At 35.2% G+C, this 20,131-nt stretch overlaps 1 protein-coding gene across 3 annotated transcripts in view; it reads right to left on the bottom strand.

The window, feature by feature from the left end:
• Positions 1 to 718: 718 nt before the first annotated feature.
• Positions 719 to 20,131, bottom strand: part of LOC311443969 (connector enhancer of kinase suppressor of ras 2-like) — a 169,043-nt gene continuing 149,630 nt past the window's right edge. For 2 of the 3 annotated variants that reach the window (XM_084534663.1, XM_084534665.1), the window contains 6 exons: positions 14,444 to 14,515; positions 4,421 to 4,491; positions 3,598 to 3,701; positions 2,023 to 2,530; positions 1,498 to 1,697; positions 719 to 1,104 (listed from right to left, as the gene is read on the bottom strand). In XM_084534663.1, coding sequence (XP_084390789.1) covers positions 889 to 1,104; positions 1,498 to 1,697; positions 2,023 to 2,530; positions 3,598 to 3,701; positions 4,421 to 4,491; positions 14,444 to 14,515 — 1,171 coding nt within the window. In that variant the 3' untranslated portion in view covers positions 719 to 888. The remainder of the gene's footprint in view (positions 1,105 to 1,497; positions 1,698 to 2,022; positions 2,531 to 3,597; positions 3,702 to 4,420; positions 4,492 to 14,443; positions 14,516 to 20,131) is intronic. The other variant, XM_084534664.1, reaches the window with a different exon arrangement.

The following is a 20,131-nucleotide window of genomic DNA, read 5'->3' as shown; positions in this document are numbered from 1 at the left end:
ATTTTGTGACTCACACGTGTCACTTAAATTCACAGTGAAGAAACTATGAAAACCTGCAGTATGTGCCATATTCAGTGCAGACATTTTTCTTCCACCATGAAATATTTCAAATAATGTTAAAATCACCATAAGTTGCAGCATTAGTGAACAATTGACATTGTTCTACTCATATCTTAACTTCTGTGCCACACCTGCTCACTTATTTTCATTCATTTTAAAGGCAGGCACAGTACTTTACAAACACAGTATCTAATGGCATGTACAGTATGCCCATAGGGCCAGATTGGGATCTATTTGCTAGATGTACAGTGTACATTTTAAGGCACACTATAGGGATTGAGTTTACATTTTGATAACTCTGTCCTTTTATTTGCAAAGATGGTCACTACCTGGAAATGTAGAAAAATAATCGTTCATCTCTAAGAGCATCCAATGTATTTGTGTTTTTATTTTGTATTTTTCTCAAGAAAAATGTGTGAAAATGTTAACTTTAGGGCATTTAGAAAGTAAATATCAACTACTGTGTTACATTTTATATACATAGATATATGTTTATGTATATCTAAATATATAAAATGACTGTGGGAGCTCATACTAGAAGCTTAGTTTCAGTACAGTACTTTAAATACACTGGTGTTTGTTTTCAGTTACACTTCTGCACTGCTTCTTTCTAATGCAGAGCTTGATACGGACATCGGTTGATAATAGCAAACAAAAAATTTGTAAAGAATATTATTGTCTCATCATGCAATGTAGTAGGCATCCTGTGGCACTATTCTCTTATCCAACTTATTTACAGTACTGCTGAGTACATTATTTATAAATATTACAGTGTTTGTCTTATGGATTTTTCATGGCACCCAGCAGTTATTCACGGTACAAGTCCTGTCACACGTGAGTTTCAATGAATGAATGTGTATGTGTCAGCATTGGTGCTGAGGTTGCAAGTTCAGAGGCTCCATTTTGTGATTTCAAAGCAGCACTGTACTCACAAATGTCCAGGAAAAACTCATAGTTCTTTAGTTTCCAATCTTTAAACTTCTTTGACGTTAAGTTGGGATCATCCAGCAGGTTGTTGATAACTGTGAGGTCCCCTTCCTTTGCCTATCAAATTCCAGAAAGACACAGTACATGTCAAAATGAAATGTATGCCACACTTTGTATCTTGGCATTTTATTTCTGCTTTCATTTTAATGCAAAGTGCTAGGCAAACTAGTATTCAAACTGCACTTCAATTTTTTACCTATACTCAGGAACTACTACAGCTTAAACTGTCTGACAGCTCATTCCTTGGCACTTTCTATAACAGGCCTAGAAAGAGCAACAAGTAATGTTCGTTTGGTTTGTTTTGGCTTTGTTTTGTTTTGAGGCCAGAACACCTTTGCTCTCAAGAAGTGTTTGTTCTAAAGCTACAAAGAAAGCCTCATCCGTGGGCTAAGAGATTATACATTTACACGTTTATATTGCTCATACACAATATGAATGATAAAGCCTTACTTTTAAAGTGCTCTTGAGTGCTCTGATGTGGTGAAGCTTTTCATTGATAACTGGATCATTACATCGCTTTACAAAAGACTTGCGGAACTCCTGCTTGGTGGAGGGGCGCTGCTCTCCAAAAGCTGACAAACTAGCTTGTTCCAGAGACTTGTACAGCTCTTGAAGACCATCTGAATTTTCTCCAGTTTCTTTTAAGTTTTCTGAGAGAAAATAAAGAAACCTAAGAACAAATCCAGCAATTCAGACAAAGTTTCTAAAAACAGCAAACAATACTGCAAATTACTGCATAAAATAACTTTTAACAGTCTTTCCATTTTCATTTTGATGAAACAATAACATTTTGATCAGCCATAAAGCTATATTCTTAAGCACTACATCCAAGCATTTAAATGCAAAGTCCTGAGTAGCAACTGAAGAATTTATCAAAATATAATTTTGCTAAGCAAAAATCTTGCTGAGAATAATGGCAGTATTGCTTTGGTTTTCAATGCAGTAAGGAGAATCAGAATATCTCTGAAAGCTTACCTTCTACGCAAAAACTATTATGCCTTCTAATAGGAATTTTCTCTTCCAGCTTGTCATCTGCTCCTTCTATGGACTTCAGACGCCCCTTACCCCTGACATCTCTGTTTCGTGGAAGGCTTTGACTACGTTGCTTCTGTGGCCTGCTGTGAGAGCTGTGTCCTCTCTGACATTCCGCCAAGGGGAAAGGCCCATCCTGTTCATAATTATGACGTCTTTGTACTGGTAATGTTGCTTGTTTTCGTCTGTCTGGTGACATTCCAGGCCGGCCACTCATGTATTCTGCATCAGGAGGAACAGTTTGAAGAAAATGGAGCCCTGAACTAGTTAATGGAGTCTCTATCAGATCCTGCCATGAGCGTCTTTCTCGGTAGGGAGGTCTGCATCCTGACGAGTGTGTGCTTCCTGCTACATCTTGTCGAGAATCTTCGGCAGAAGAATGAGAATATGTGGATTCACTTGAAAAGTGTCGTCCATGTTTGGTTTCAGGGAATGGACTTGTAGAAGTCACCTGAAAAGAAACAAAAATATCTGACTATAAGACAATGTTAAAACAGACCCAAGAAAATCACTATAATGTATAACATTACACAATATATATTAATAAAATTGACTTATATGTGTGTTTTAATATGTCATAATATGAACCTTTGTAAACAATATAATTAGCAGTGAAATCTTTTATGCAAATGCTATGTTTTAACCACTCCCTATTCTTGTTTTGCACATTCTCTGCCCATGAGCAACTACTGCTGGAAAGAACTGTTGGAAAACAAAGGTTTCCTGAAGATAAGCCCAGTTTACGCTCAGTCCAGCAGTGTGCTGTGAAGACATGAAAGCCCCCGAAAGAAACCATAATTGGATTTTTTTTTTTTTTTTTTTTTTTTTTGCGATAAACATCAGCCAAACAAGAAAAAAACTTCAGCACCCAGGAAGATTTTTGAATTTGGGGGGACTGCTGAGCTTATCAAATCATTTTAATTCTGCTGGGTCTGTGTATCATTTTAATTCAAAAAAAAAGAGAAAGGCAAAAAAGTGAAAAAACAGAAAGGGAGAGGCTTAACCTGTATCCTGGTTGATAAAACAGCATCACATGGGTGAAAATCAGTCTGAACTTCACCCATGTGATGCTGTTGCCTCAGTCACTCTTTCTTTGGTTCTGGTTGTGTGAGGATCATGTCATTCACGCTGAAGAAAAATCTGAAAGAAAAATAGAGAACAGTCCTATCTGTGCTTAGAAACAGATTAAATATCACAGCCTATGTTCTGTATGTTAGAAATGGTATTTGATATTAGAACCTGTTTGCATACAAAATATTTTTAACTCATTTATCAAAACTTTTCCCTATACAATATAGTAGAAGTATTTTATTGTTTTTATCAGCTTCTTAACATCTTATGACACTACCAGAAAACATTCAGTTCTTAGATCACAAGGAACAGCACTAATTTCATTCTTACAATGAGATCCGTCTTTGTTCTGTCTTCATAATAACTACATTTTCTAAACTAGCAAAATGCAAAGCAAGGCACACATTGTTTGGTGACCTACTGTCAAATGCAGCATTTATAACTCACTGAGGGTGTTCGGTGATAGGATTCACACAGTGTTGAAGAACCTTCCTGCTTCAGGGTTAAAGAGCCATCAACATCATCCTGGTCGCTTTCACTCCAGTAATCTGCTAACAAAGCATTCTGGGTTTCAGTCATGTGCTTTTCCACAAGAAAGCGGTTCCCACGTTTTCAAAACATTACTAACTTACAAGGGTAAACATTTCAGTCACCTGGGTGGCTTGGCAGTTATTAAAGAGCAGACTTTGTGAAAACGTCTGGTACTTAGATACACAGGTATGAAGAACCTTTGAATGTTTTAGGATAGTGTTATGGAAAGTAGATGAGGTACCTAGCTCCCAGCGTACAATAAAAAAGCAGCTTCTGGTCACAGAGGAGAATTTCCTTCTAGGTGCCAAACTACAGCTGAGACTAAACACTTAATAGACCATTAATAGACCATAATCCTGGCCATGACAAAAAAGGCAAGGCTGGCACCTGAGCTCAGCAGATGAAGAATGGATCTAAAACACTTGCTGACCTGTGACTGATATGTCTCTAGAGTGACAGGCATACCTGATGGCTCTGCTCTGGGAGGTCATACGTCAGCCTGGACTTGGAATTCTATATATCATTTGTTTTTAATATTTCTTACTATTCTGGATTTTATTTGTTGGTGGCACTACTAAATCTAGTTCTTCAAGGATAGATCTTCTTATGACAATCTATGTTTTAAAAGACATAGCACTCATGCTAATAAAGAAGTCAGTTATGACATCTCCAGCTTCATCCAAATAGTGAACAGGTCTACTCTGCTTTCTTCTCCTGCTTATCATCTCTGAAACATTACCTTCATCTGGATGAATGTCCTTGTCATCAGGTGTGTAACCAATTGCTGCAAGACCCAGACGATTCATCCACCTAATAGAATAAAAGAAAATGAGGAAGAGAAATACTTAAAAGCAACATCTAGTGTAAACATGAAGTCACACAGATTTCTTATTCTGTAGAAAAGTCAGAAGTAACTGTTAGTCCAAAAACTGAATACTGTTCAGGCTGTTAAAATCATGATTCAGTTGTATTCAGGGGTTAATCATTTCAAGTGAAGGTTGTTACAGTTCACGTACAGTGCAGATGTGGACTTCTGTTCATATCTGCTGGAGCAATTTGCCTAGTGGAGTATCAGACCCATTACATTTTATTCTGCTGCCTAGAAAACTGAGGAATTAAGTCATAAGGAAAATGTGAAACATACATGCTAATATGCTAGCTCATGTTAATGGCTTAACGTGAGCATTTACATATAATCTTCTGTGTAATACAGAGAATGTCCAACTCTGTCTCCATCTTAAGCAGAATAAAATCCTCTCTAAATCTGCATCTGCAACCTATTTGTGTGGAATAGTTTCCTGAGACATTGTGGAAATGAATATACTACATTTATTCTGATAGCTACTTCAAAAAGTTTCCTGAAAATGCTGACAGAATACTATAAAATCAACTAGAATGATGATGGTAACTGTATGAAAACCTATGCTAGGAAATAAGTTGTATTAAGTTTACATGCTTAAAAAGCTGAAAGAAACTATGATGGTATACCACTAGCTATTTGCTAATCTAAATTTGTGATAATGGTGATATAAATGTTAAGGCTTGTCATGCAAAATCAATATCTTTTACTTTGATTTTTTTTTTTCAATACACAATCTTAGATTTCTGAAACAAGACTTGGTAAAGTGAAGATGCTTCAATATTGGTACTTTGGTATTTTACATTAGATGTTCTAGTTTCTGTTTCGTCCCCAAATAAATTAGTTTGTTCAAAAATAAGTTTTATTGTTTGTTTGTTTGTTTTTCTAGTAGGAGAGTATTACAGCTTATTTTTAGGAAAATTATTTTAAACTTTTTCTTTACCTAACATGACTTGATGTTTATACAATAAACTGTGGAAAAGGATGAAAAAACAACAACAACAACAAAGAAAAAACAACAAAGATGGATTCATCCACTGGTCTAAGCAATGCTATGCCACTGCTCGGAGCAATGGTCTTCACCTGTAACATTGGATATAACACTGACTCATTGTATGGCCTTCAGCAAATCATTCTACGTATCTTATGCCTTACATAAGTATCCAAAGAGGATAACAACATTTACTTCTTAATAACAGGTATACTGAGAAGCTAATTTTCTACAGTGCTCACCAGCATAATTTTGTTCAAGAAAGGGCGCGCTGATCACTTGACATTTGCTTCTTTTTAAAGGCATGTTATTTATTGCAGTAATTGAAACGACATCATACCTTTGCTCATTATTAAGCACTGATATTTACTACTTCTCAACAGTTATTCCTGAATTTCTAAACTCATTAGCATTGGAGAAAATAGTTTTAGTCATACTTTGCCATATGCCTTTGGCAATTAAGCAGAATACCTCCGTGACTTTAACTACAGTTCTGCTTCAGCACCAGTGATAAAGTAGGACTCTACCATCTTCAGACTCAACACAAACTCAGCCATTTTGGTGGCCAGTGCACTGAAATTTATGTTGTCTTAAATTTCTTGCCTATTTTATGTTGCTTCTCATCGTTAATTGTTGCTCTTTGTTGATATAACCTTCAAAGGAACATGGATTTTCTTAGAGTATCAGCTTTACTCATATGGCCTCAGTGTCCAAATCTGATTTAGCAGAAGGTAATCTGCCTTCTGCAACACTGCTCATTTTTTTTTTTTTTTTTTTTTTTTTTTCCAGAAAGCAAGAATATCCCCAGTATAGTTACAAGTACATTCTTACCTCATTTACCACAATTTAGAGTTAGCTCTTTGTCAAGCCAATGAAAAGGATATCTGATGACATTCACTAGCTTATAATGATAAAATCTCTTCTGATAAAAGAAAAGAATCTCAATCTTAGGTTTTGTATTTTTTAAGAAAAGCATGGTGAATGTTTTTGAGGTTAATCAGGAGTTATAGAAGTGCTGAGATTACAGGTCCTTTTCTTACAGTTAACACAGGAGGAAATGCAAACTCAAATCAAAAGGAAAGCTGTGTAAACCTGATGAATTTGCCTGATGAGCAAACTACTTTCTTTTTTATTAAGAAAACAGACTGGCAAAGTTACAAAAAAGTTCTCTCTGGAAAGCTTGGAACTCAGCCTCTTGGTTCAGAGCTTTGCGTTGAATGCCTTGTAGGCTAACATCAGCTTTCAGGAAGGCAAAGGGAGCTGTGTGGCAAAAGTAGACTCTTTAAGGGATAGATAACAATGTTTTAATGGAAGGCCATGCAATGCAAGACAATGTGCTACACCTGCCAAGCACCTACAACAAAGAAGGAGCTATTATTTATTTTTATTTATTTATTTATTTATTTATTTATTTAATTTTTATTTTTTACCTTAGCAAACCAAATGGAGGGAATTGTAAGCCTCAGGAGAAGTCACGTAAATACATGGTTAAGTTTTGTATTTTGTCTCGATGGCTTAAATTCTAAATAAATCAGATTTTGTTTTAATTAATTCTGTTGATTACAAGTAGGCACTGTTGTCATTCATTGAGGATAAAATAGAGCTGCATGGTAGGAAGCTAAGTTAAATTTACTGAGATAATTCTGGTTAGTACCAGGGGATTACAGCCCAAGGTCTGTTCTGCGAGTCTGATTCTACCCCAAGGCTTGGAAAGGGATGTTTACTGAGGGCAGACTTGAACTAATTAGCTGTGACAATGATCAAAACTTGATACTTAAGAGTGAGTCATGCTTGAAATGCCCTGAATTGTCAGGAGTCAGGAACATGTTCTCTTACTGATCATTTAATAAAAACACTAGAAAAAATGGGCCAAACAAGCAGGGAAACGTTTTCATACAGCTTCAGCATTTAGAATACTATATTAAAAAAACAACAACATGCCATCACTCATTGTACAAATGCAGTTAGGGATCTTGTAGATTCCTAAAAAAAGCTGAAAGAGCTATCAGTATGACGCAGTTGCACAAAATGCTAATGCCTATATTTACGATAAAGGAGAGTAATTATCTGGTTTTTGAATCACTCTTCAACCACTTGGCTATTTCCGTCTAACAGTCCAGAAAAAAAATGACACAAGTGAAAAAAAGTCCTTTGATAATTCCTCTCTGTATTTTTTTTTTTTAAATAAATGTGTACAAGGCAGTTAATTTTAGGGTTATAGTTAAAACTGCTCCATAATTCCGTGGAGAACAGGTCAGGAAGTAGTGAGTTGCTGTGATTCAAATAAATTTATTTACTAATACCCTCAATGTTGTATAAACTTTTTGCAAATGCAAGAAACTAATTCAGGTGAAAAAGTAAATAATGGGTATATCCTGAAAACGTTTAAATTCAAGAAATAGTCCCTTCACTTTAACTATTTCTTTCTATTATATATTCCCTTAAAATGAAACCAATGAAACATCAAGACATTAATGCACACAATAAATAAATACACAGTTTTATATTTAAAACCCACTTCCTAACTTTCTCACCTCTTTCATCAATTAATACTTGTAAGACATCCCAGGTTTGTATTGCAAATGTTTCAGAGTAGGAATATATCTTTGTTTTTGAGACTGCATCTACACTACAGGTTATTTGGCTAAAAGAAAAAACAGAACTGAAGTGGAAGTTAAATGTGACTTAATCAAGTTATCTTTAAGTTTATTAAAATATAGATTCCCTTGAACCATCTATTTCATACATACAATTTATTTAGTGCAATTTGTATTTAATTTCAGGTTATAAACTTTGTATTATAACCTCTTACATCACTGAGATAATTGGATTCCAGAGTTCGCTGCAAAATTCTTTTCAATATAGAATTATATTTTAAAATCAATTTTGTATTTCATTTTCTGGCTTCTTCCTGACCAGCCTTTCTTAATTGACATCTGAAAAATCAATATGTTTCCCTTTTAGGTTCATGGGGTACATTATTTTCACTATTGCTAAGGCTGTGTGGGTAATGCAGTCATTTAACAGACTAAAAGTTCCTGTAATAGGTATAGCTAAAATGATTCCTTTTTTTTTTTCTCAACAAAAATGAAGCCCAAACACATAACCAATGCCTCACTTCAAAATATAATGGTGAACAGTCTTCTCAATGAGCTCATCTCTCCAAATATGTCCAATCTCAACAGCCTATATTTTTACTACATGTATTTTATTTGTCACAGTTGCTGGAATTTGTTAGGTAAAATCATTGAAGGGATAAACTGTAAGCACTCTCCTTATTTGATAATTTGACATGACTCTGTTGATCTTGTTTCATGCATTGTCTTCTTAGATTTGTCAGGCTGGAAAAAATATGAAAAAAGCCCTAGACACTCTAAGACTTGACAAGTGAACCATAGCAATTTATGTCCTCAATGCGTGTGCACATACTTCATGCACTTAATAGGAATTTGTTTTATTTTTTTTATTTTTTGTAACCTTCACTCTGTCAACTGAATGCACAACTAGGCCTCTGTAGTCTGAAGTGTGTGTTGTTTGATTTGCTTGGGTTTTGTTTTGTTTTGTTTGGGGGAGGGAGGAACTTTGGTGGTTTTGTTGCTGTTGTTTTCCTGGTGGATGATAGACAATAAAGTTCACAACCCCTGTAGAAAATAAATTATGCTTCCGGTAATAAATGAAATAGCATCTTATTATACAAATATAATTGTGTAACACAGAGAATATACACACAATAACTTTATGACAGACTACAATTTCAAATAAAACCCTAAAGAAATCTACCAGAACTGTCACAGAAACTCACTCAAGTGGAACTCCTTTAGCTAAATTGCAAATACTTTTCCAAACACATTTGTAGCAGCTCTACCACTGCCTCGACAAAACAAAAGTAGTCGTCATTGCTAAGTCAGGGTTGGACTGCCACACTGATACTTAAAGGAATTAATTAAGAAGACAGTAAGATGTTTTCTTCATTAGTGAAATGCAACTACATAATGCAGCCCTGTCCTATAGACTTACCAAATTACTCTGGCTAATTCACCAGAGTTTCTGGCTATCCATGCACAGGCAGATACTATTAGCTGCCTGCATCTGCCACTTCCTTTACTAACTATGACATTGGATTACACTCCAGCATGCACAGCCACGTTGTGTTCAATTCTTTCTATTTTTGCCATAGTACAGGTAAGGAATGGAAATCTGTAAAATCCAAGCCATGATTTCTTAACTTTTAATACGTTATGTCATTTTACTCAGTTATTGAAGCTTTTATCCTAATAATAATGACTGGCCAGAAAAGCTTTGGAGAGTCTCAGTGGAAGAGCACTCCTTAGGAAAGATTCTTCAAGGCCAGGGATGGGGTTTTGAGTGACCTGGTCTAGTGGGAGGCATCCCTGCCCACGGCAAGGGGATTGGCACTACATGATCTGTAAGGTCCCTGCCAATCCAAACCATTCTATGACTCTTTATAAGCAAGAGAACTGAATTTCTTATGGCCTGAAAAAGTATGGGTGCAGTCTGAGGGTTTGGAGGTGAGGGTGGAGTTTTGTTTTTAAAGACGATTTACTTCTGAAATTGTGTAATTTCATTTCTACACACTCTTAGAGAAATCAGATGGAACAGACTACACAATAGAGTTAAAGGCCCGATTTATATATTTATAAACACAATTTCTATTATTGAAAAAAACATTTTGTGCAGTGTTGACTTTAGTATGTCCAGTATAAGATTACAATGTGACTGTAATGCATCTTCATTCACCACTGAGAGGTACAGCGCTGTTTTCAAAAAATCTGCTCTTTTAAATGCAGACAAACTGTTTGACTCCCTGAACAGCTGTATTATTTCACAGTGGTATTATTTCCAGCAGAATTTGATTAAGTTAATTCTGTAATTTAAGCTAGTACAGAAAGCCAATGTAAATCCTAGCTCCTGTGCATTAGGAATAAATTCACACCTGAATGCTAATTTGGATTGTGTATTGGATAATTGCAGTTGTGTATTGCAAACTTATTTTAAATCCTCTAATGTAATGCTATAAACCAATGGTTTTCTAACTGTATTAGGGGGAAATGGTAGTTCACAAATCTATGGAAGGTAGTCCGTAGATGGTTGAAAGGAGGAGTTACGTGGCTAGCCAAGAAATAGGAGACTTTGAAGACTTGCAGCTCTGTCCTAGCACTCCCTGACCACTATAGCTCTAACTGCTCACTCCCACATGCATTTCATCCAGCCCCTGGGGCCTGCAGCTAATTCTCATCAGAAAAATGTTTTACTTGTGCTGCAATTTATGTGCTTCTATGTGAGCACAATAGCTTAGAGGATTGCAGTGGCCTTAGGAGTGACTGTATCTTCCCGGAGTTTGAAAATAGTTTACAGGAACGTTAAAAAAGAAGGGGAAGAGCTGCTGTTCCTGTTAACTTATAATTGTATAGTTGTAGGCTTAAATTCAGGGATTTCTGCTTGAAAAGTACCTTTCACATTCCCCAGGCTTGCTTTCTTATTGCTTTTCATTCGGTTAGAGTCTGGAGAGTAAAAACTCTTTAATAACTTACTCAGTGCAGTTTCTTGAAGAACTGTCAAATTAGGACAGGCAGATCTGACAGGGTTAGTCTTCTGCTCACTTGTCTGGCAACTCTTGTTTAAGAAAGGCAGCATCTAACAGGGGCATATGTCTGAGTTTTTTACTTGCCAAGATCTTTCCTTAGGTTTTACTTTACTCATAAGGGAAGATTAAAAGTAATTTAAAACTGTAATACTAACCTACCATCTCAGCTGGCAAAGATCTGTCAAGGAGACTAATGTGCCCCAAATTTAAGCAAGACAGATGAATGAACTTCAGTAATAAACAGGATAGTTTAGGAAAGCCTTAACTGACTTGCTTGTTACATACATAACATAAAAATAAACAGGATATGAACCCTTAAATTTGCTTATATTCAACAGCATTTGAATTCAAAATACTCCAACCTTCAAGCAGTGTCTTTTTAAGAGAAAAATGGTCTTAGAAACTTTCATATCTTTACCTGGAAAAATACTGGAAACAACCTCTACAAAATCAATCTATCATCATTTTATGTTTCAGTGGGTAGAAGATATTGGTTATATATTTGAATGAATGCCAAAGATTTATGGGAATTATTAAAATCATGAAGTTAACCTAGTTATTCAAATCAAGTGTGATCAAATTATTCAGCCTATAACAGGAGCTTTTTATTTATTTAACATTTGGAGTTTATGATCAGATTGCAAATGAACTGCACACTTCAATCACAAGAAATTTTTAAATAAAGTTGATATTGTAAAACAACTGAATATTCAATTCAATGCTAATTTCCTTAGAAGTATTAAAACCATAAACAGGTAATACATGGTCTGGTAATAGATGAAACACTTCTGTTAAATAAGGCATTTAACAAGCTTGGAATACCACATGACCATGACAAGCAAAATATGAGTTCATCAATTTCATTATTAATTCATTTCTAAGAACACAGCTATGCTCGTGTAGACCTGAGAAAACAGCATGAGCATTAATTTTGCAAAGCAAAGTCTGTCTGCAACATGCTACACAGCAGGCAAAATTCAGCTGCAACAGAATAACACTATCTGCTACACACAAATCAATTACTACCCATTGGTGGCTAGCACTTTCAAAAGCGATGTATTAAAGTATTCAAGACATTACAATATTCTGGAGTGTAAAAAAAAAAACAATCTAGTAAACAGTGAATCTTAAGTCAGAAATTAAATAAAAACAACTGTTAAAACAAAAGGTGGTGGTAAATACAGTTGAAGAAAGGGTAAATGTTCTCCACACCATGAATGCAGAAATACTGTTTCTCAGCTTTATATTAAATTGCCTTTACTTTTCAGTGTAACCGTGGAAAATCCAGTTAAATTTTTGGTGACAGCAGAGGAATAAGATACAACAGAGAGAGAGCATTTGCCATATTTCCTTAGATTACATGGTTAGCAATTTGGTGGAAAGGTAGGGATTTAGTGATTTGTGAAATTAGTATTTTAGGTGCATTTTTCATTGATGAATCTTGTTTACTCATTTCAAATTTCAGACAGGATATATCTGGGACAAGGAATTCCAGGAAGTATGTGAAGGCTGCAGGGGATGCAGAGGGATTTTACAGAGGTAGCATTGTAATCCATCATTTGGGTTGCTGAGTGAATTACAATTACTCCATAGGAAAAACACTTCTGATGAAAAAATACTGCAGAAAATAGTTCAAGGGGAACTTTACCCTTCTTTGTCCTCTCTCATGGGAAACAGAGACAAAAAGTCAGAAAAAATGCTCTAGTGAATTCCAAACTAATGTGGCAGTATGATACGAAAACACATCCTGGCACCTTTTCAACTGTTACGCTCCACAACAACTGTAAACTGTCATAAAGACAGTTTTCTTGTCTCCCTAGTGTAAGAAAATCAATGGATGTTTTATTGAATGTACATCAAGACTTCCTGGTTTTCCCTGAGTCAGAACATTTTATGGTATAACAGAGAGAGAGGATCAATGGCACTTCAACAAATCATAGCTGTCAAAGTAGCTAGAATTAATGTAGAAACCATGCATATTTAAAAATAGCTGAAGATCCTTACTTCAGTTTTGTGCAAAACAAATCTCAGCTAGATTACATAACTGAACAATAAAACAGTGTTAACATTGGAAAAAAAAAAATCTTTGCAAATTTTCATCCTAAAAGTGATATAGCTAGCAGTGATACAGTGAGATACCCCTGAGAACTGAACCTCCTCCTCCTCATCATCAGTGGATGATGAACTGGTGTGAACTGTTTCAATACAGCTAATCTTATACATCAATACAGTTTAAAAATAGCCTCTCAACATTATTGTTCCAAAGAAAAAAATCCAGCTGTATCCTGAAGGTGATTCAATCTAAGTTTCCAAACAGAAAGAACTAACTAAATCTCAAAGTTTCGGTGGTCTATGAAAGATTTAAGTCTTCAAAGTAGGGCAACATTGTCCCATGTGTCCTTGGTTTTTACCACAGCTTTGAATAAACAAATTCCTGAAGTAGCAGGAGGAGGTAGAACATTTGACTCCGCCTTTGATCCTCAAAGGCACCTTCCCACCTTTATCTAACCTCTGTCTTCATCACTGAATCACAGAATAGAAGCACAGAGTAATTTAGGTTGGAAGAGATCTCAGGAGGTCATCTGTTCCCACAGCCTACCCACTGCAGGGCCAACTTTAATTTTGGATCAGGTTGTTCAGGGCCCTGAATGCCCTCCCAGCGCAACCAAGGACATTTAACAATGCACAGCACCACCACCAGCAGAACTTTTCTAGCCTTGATAGGAGAGTGATAGAATGGATCAGGTTTATGTATTTATTTAAAAGTATTCTGTCATGAATAACAACAGCATCTCATTAGTTCAGTCCTATGTAAGTTTAAAAAATACTTCAAATTGCTTTTCTTCGGCTTTAGGTGTTATGTTCTCGTGGATTACCATTACAGCCAATTTAAAACTATCTAATCCCATCATGTGGGTATACTCTCAGTATGAGCTTTGGTATGCCTGTATTGTTTTTATATACCAGAAACACTTAGCCCATAACATTAATAAGAATATTACCAGCTTTGATGAAAAAAATCAGAAATGTGATAAACAAAAGTTTTAATGAACATAGACGTGACCAACACCACTGACTTTCCTAACATGCCTTCGTGGAATTATGCCATGTGGCATGACAAAAAAATTCCAGCAAACAAAATAAACCATGCAATGTAATGCTGTATGTACTAAAGTCAGTGGAGAACTAGAGTGGACCATACTGAGATCACTGTCAGCATTACATCATGCTTAGGAGCATATTTCTATATGAGACTGAATATTAGTTTATATTATTGGAGTACCAGGATAAAGAACATGTAACTTACCTATTCATTTCTTCTAGACAGTCTGTTGCAAAGTAGAAACTCTTTATTTTGGGGTGACATGCTTTGAAGGCACTAGAAAATAAACACAAAGATGAAATAACAACCTTTATTTCAAACAGCTTGTCTTCAAATTTTCTTTACTGAGTCATATGACTCTAGGACCTCTTAAATGAATGTTTCCCAATTTAGATGTATTTTTAAAAATTCCTAACTACAGTCTTCCTACAAACTATGCTTAACAGAAAGTTGTAGGGAATATTAGTGGCAGGGTTACTTTGTTTGGAAGCTGATAACAATAAAAATGTTCCTTAAAGAGCCTTCATCTAAGTAGTAGCTTCTAACTCCAGCAATTGCTTTGTCAAGTTACTCTAAAATCAACCATATTCCAGGTACTTTTCATCTTAATCTATTCATCTCTACTGTATTTTTTCTCTGATCAACATGAGTCAATAATAGTTAACAGTTCTTCATCTGACATCTAGCAACAGAGTTGACATTATTTAGACTAAACCTTTATCTTTATTGTTGCATTATAATTTATGGTCGATTATATGTATCTCACGATTTTGTGTAACAGTCTGTTCTCACAGCTAGTTTTGGGTTCAAAAAGATGGATTTTTTTTTTTCCCCATTTGCTGATTTCCGGTATATGCAGAGGTTAATTTAGAGTGAAGTTCTTTGAAAAGTGCTAGTTAAATTATAAATCACTGAAGTAGTTCCAAAAGCATATCACAACAGGTTTAAATTAATTTATGCACTCTTTTACTTGTGTAACTAGCACAATATTAGTAGTAATATAGCTGACAGCACTGACCTGTGGTACTGAATAGCAGCATGACAGAAGGTAGCTGTTAGACTGACATTATTCTCTGCACAGCTAACATACCTTCTCCTTTCTCAAAGGTCAATTCCTTCACCACTCCTCTGGTCAGTGCAATTCAATTCCATACAAGTGATTTCATGAGATAAATTCTGATTTTCACTTTAGGCTGGCTATATACAGAAACCATTACAGAGTACATGCACGGGATAATCAAGCTCACATGTCACAGCATGAGTGATTGCAGTTCATAGAAAAGCATTAATGAAAAGCATTTTTATATTGTGTTATTCCTAAGCTCTCTCCCCTCAGCTGAGCATTTATTTGTAAACTACTAACAAAGGTAATCATAGTTCTTATGATTTTTTTGTTTGTTTGTTTGAATATAATTAAAACAAGTATCAAAAAATACAGACTCAGACCGATAAAGAGTACTATTTTTATTAGTTGGCAACTGTTAAAAAACAACAACTATCATTTGTAGAATTTAGGTTAAAATACTGACATTTATACTGTAATTACTAAATGTTAGAATTATTTAAGAATCATTACATGTGGCATTAAGAAAAACCCGTAACACATGTTTTCCACTATTAATAGGTTAAATGCAAATGAATGTTTTTTTAATGACTATGATATATTCCAGTTTCCACAGACAAGAAATGAAGGCTGAAGAAGCTTCACTTGGGCACACCTACTTTGTTATGCATATTGGTAATACAAATGCATCCAGTAACAGACTTTCCTAACAAAAGTTCGACAGAAGAATGAGATAGCAGGGTTGTGTTCCTCTGTAGCTTCCATGAAATTAGACATATATTAAAAGGGTAAGTTTACCTTTGCACTGAAGATCATCATAAAACATCTTACATCCATAAAAAGAAGACGTAAGAAATATTTAAGTATTGTTTTAGAATCTGGAAACTGGTAATTTCAACTGCAGATCTGAATCTTACTAGCTGCATCTTCTGACTAAAAGCATGTCATAAGACCTTTATTATAAGAATATGATTTTCTATTGATGTAAAAAGGTCATCAAAACAGACAGTCTTTACTAGTTAATACCAGCTGGCAAGAAATAAGCAAGAAAAAGTGTCTGGATGTTCTTGCATGCATTGTAAATACTAATACAGAATTTTGAAACAACAGTTTGTATGTTGGCAAATGAAAATAGCAAATACAGGAGAAGATCCTGGAAAGGAAGGATTTTTTTCTGTTGCCCACTAGATGGCACACACTTGCTAATTATATGTACTGAATTTTAAGATTTTAATGCAAGAGATTTTGATCTAAGTATCGTATCTTCTTTTATGGGTATATTCTTTTCCCTGATGTCAGTACTCTTTTCAGTTGTTTGGAAACTATGCAACGTCTCCACCTGCTAGTCTTCCATTTGACCAACAGTCTCCCAGCCCTGAGATTTAAGAATTGGCTTGAACTGGAGAGGACTATGTAGTAGATCTAGAGATTCTAATCCTGTTGATTAATCCTGTTAGGATATCACATGATGGAGTTTCTGCTTGTAAACAGGATTATTTTTCTAGACAGGAAATTTACATACATTAAAGCATTAGGATGCCAATAATAGAGTTTCAAACTTCACCTTTTAATAGGCAGAATATGTCTGATAAGCAGACCTTAAATTTGGGCTCCACTATTCTCATGTATTGTGATACAATCTGTAATTATATATTTGAATGCTACATTCTCACAGGAACCCTTCCTCAGTCAAGGTGCAGAATGAACTTGCTTGTGAGATAAATCATGTTTATACAACAGATAAGTCTACTTTCTGTAGGACTCCTGTTTTAGTTGCTACAGAATTCATGAATGTGTCAAAATAGAGACAGAACAAGAATTGTTTCAAGGATAAATCAGCTACATGCTGTAGTTCTTCCTGCTTATGTAAAGGAATTCTCATGTACTCCAAGTCACAGCAGCAGACTTAGTAATCAGTCACTATATAAATGTTTCTTAATGTCTTTTTGCTTGATGTACTGAAATTTACTTACATGGTGAGTATATGTGCAATAATACATGTATATTGTACTGTTATTTATTTATGTACTCTGAAGAAAAACAGGTCTTTATTTTTATGGGATGGGTATCCCAGATCTGTGGATACTTTTAAGTATTTTGCAGTTCTGTTTCTGAGCTGAAAAATGCAACAATAAATCCATCTTCACTTTCCTGAAGTGTCACAAAGATTATTATTAGAGAAGCTTTTAGATACAATAGCATTAAGAACTGCAAAGAAGTCTCCAGGGAAATAATTCCATATGTGTAAATAAAAATGAATAATGTGGAAGGAAGATACATATAATTTTACCTTTGACTTGTTTTGGAGCATTCCAAACTGGATGCTGTTTGGTTTGCTGTCTACAAAGTCTGTCAGGCCCATTTCAGAAGAGCTGCTCCACAGCCAGTCAGCTGCCAGCAGGGGCTTGGCTCATTCACAAGTGCAGAATTTTGCATTGTCCTTGATGAACTTCAAAAGGCCCTTGGTCAGCCCATACACCCAGACTGTGTAAGTCCTCCTGAATGACAGCCCTGCCCTTGAGAGTGTCCTCAGTTTGCTGTCATTTAAGCCGCTAACGTGGGACCAGGAGTGTATTTCAATTTTTAGGAATGCTACTCCTAATAAATCAAGTTCCCTGCTATTTAAGGCACAGTAGCACATAATTCTTTTTTCAAAGTTATAAGGAAATAAAAATTACTGAAACTGTAGCAACTCTCAAGATAATCTCATGTCTATCTATAATATAACAATGACATTTCATAAAGAATTCTGACTGCACAGTTTCAATATCGAATGTCAACAGTATGGCAGATGCTCTAATGAACTTAAGACCTAAATTTTCAATATGTTGAAGATTTTGAAAGTTCAGGCAATACAATAGTTAGTGATTAATTACATCCATACTTCCATTAACTGTGCATCAGCTTCATCACAGGACATTATAATTATCAGTATCTTTGAAAATAATGTGATATTCATGTTATGTCACATAAAAACTTCAGCAACAAAGATTTCTAATATTATGTGATCATTCTTAATCATGAAGATTAAGGTGTTCCCTAAAAGAAATGGAAAGTTTTGCAGTGTGAAAGCAAGAAACTGCCTCTAGCAGGGACAAGGTCATTCTACATCCAAATATAGCCTGGAGAGTTAAACCAGACTGAGATAATGCCATGATTCATTTAATAATCAGGGTACCTTCATTAAATGCATTAATGAGGCAAATCATCAAACCGTACAGAATAATGCATTCAATGACTATATATTCTTGTCAAAGCTTTCTTAATGCTATTTCATTCAATGTATCCTATGAACATCAGTAATAGCCACACTATAAAACAACATTTCCTATCTGACTGGAAAACACAAGTCTAAACTTAAAAAATAAAAGCCATTATTTTAGTAAGACTTCAAATTCCTTTGTTCAATAAGGTAGGTATCCTGTTTGGAACATTTCACATTGATGGCTCTGAAAACAAGAAACCTAATGTGATTTTTCTGGACTTCTTTTATGCATTAAGATACTAAGTACTGTTTCAGACAATTTTAATTTTTGTAAAAACATATGGACCTACCAAAAAGAAAGAAAAAAAAAGGTGTCTTTCCCCATCCTTATTAACTGTCAAGATAACCGCTTTACTAACTTTTGCACTGGTGCTAAAATGGACTCAATCATATAGAAGTAAGAACCCAATCAGACTAATATTTTCAGATTTCAAGCTTGCATGACTTCCAACACCTACGGAAAACCCACTATTAAATGGCAAATATATCCTAAAGTGGAACAAAGTGAGAACAGATCCCGTAAAATCTGTCTTTCACTAGTCCTCTTTAAAAGGAGGCAAGAAAATCCTAGCTGAAATGTTTCTTGTAGTCTAGCAGAGAGAAGAATGAAGTGTGAGTTAGAGCTTTTCCAGACTATGTTTGTTCAGAATGGGTCACCACCACCTTATTTGTAAAAGGAATGCAGAAGAATCAGACAATGGAAAGTTGTTGCTAGGCTCACAAGGACTGTTAGCCTTTTAGTGGAATCAGGCAATATCAGTCACGCTCAGTCCTGTCCTTGGTAAGACAACGTAGAAGAGGATCAATATGCACACTTATAGAGGCTGTAGAGTAGAGCTGTAACACCAGCAGGGCCCTCCATTCACATATGCTTGATATACTGAAATGTAAATGAATGTAACACTGGGTTTACTTTCTCTGCAGTTTTTGGAGGAGGAGGTAAAATAGCAGCAAATGTAAAGCGGAGTTTTTATTGTGTGGGAAATATGTAATAGTCCATGAAGGAAGAAATCAAAGGGAAATTCTCAGCGAAAAAAGGGAATACTATTAACATCTTCATTATACTTTTACCTCTGGACCTACCTCTTTTTGAAAGTATTCAAAGCCTGAAGCTTTCAGTAGTGTGCAAAGTTTTAGTTAATCAGAGTTTTTCTTTGCATATACCCTGCAGAAATTGTCCTGTGAGAAGTGTTCTGAGAAAATGTGTTCTAATGCTTAGAGCAAAGCTCTGGAAGATATTTCTAGCTGTGCACAATGACCTGCTGTTTGATCTTTGTTAATTCACTGAAATTTGCTAAGTGTTTTATATTCTAACAAAAGGATATTATTTTCTCCTGTATTTTTGTTCAATATCATTATTAATATCTACTTGTTCCACAGAGGAATTTATAGTGCTCAGTTCATGTTTAATTTCTGCAGTGATACCCTCAGTTGAAAGGAGTAATGGAAGTATAAATTGCACTGTCTTTTTCTCAGGCAGACAGTAATAACACCTTCAGACAAGAACAAGCAATTGAAGAGGTTTTATTTTCTAATCAGCAGTCTCTACTGTAATTCACACCTT

This window comes from Aythya ferina, assembly GCF_964211825.1.
Source record: "Aythya ferina genome assembly, chromosome: 13".
NCBI lineage: Eukaryota > Metazoa > Chordata > Aves > Anseriformes > Anatidae > Aythya > Aythya ferina.
The sequence above is the reverse complement of the archived record's forward strand: the minus strand, read 5'-3'. Positions and strand labels throughout refer to the sequence as shown.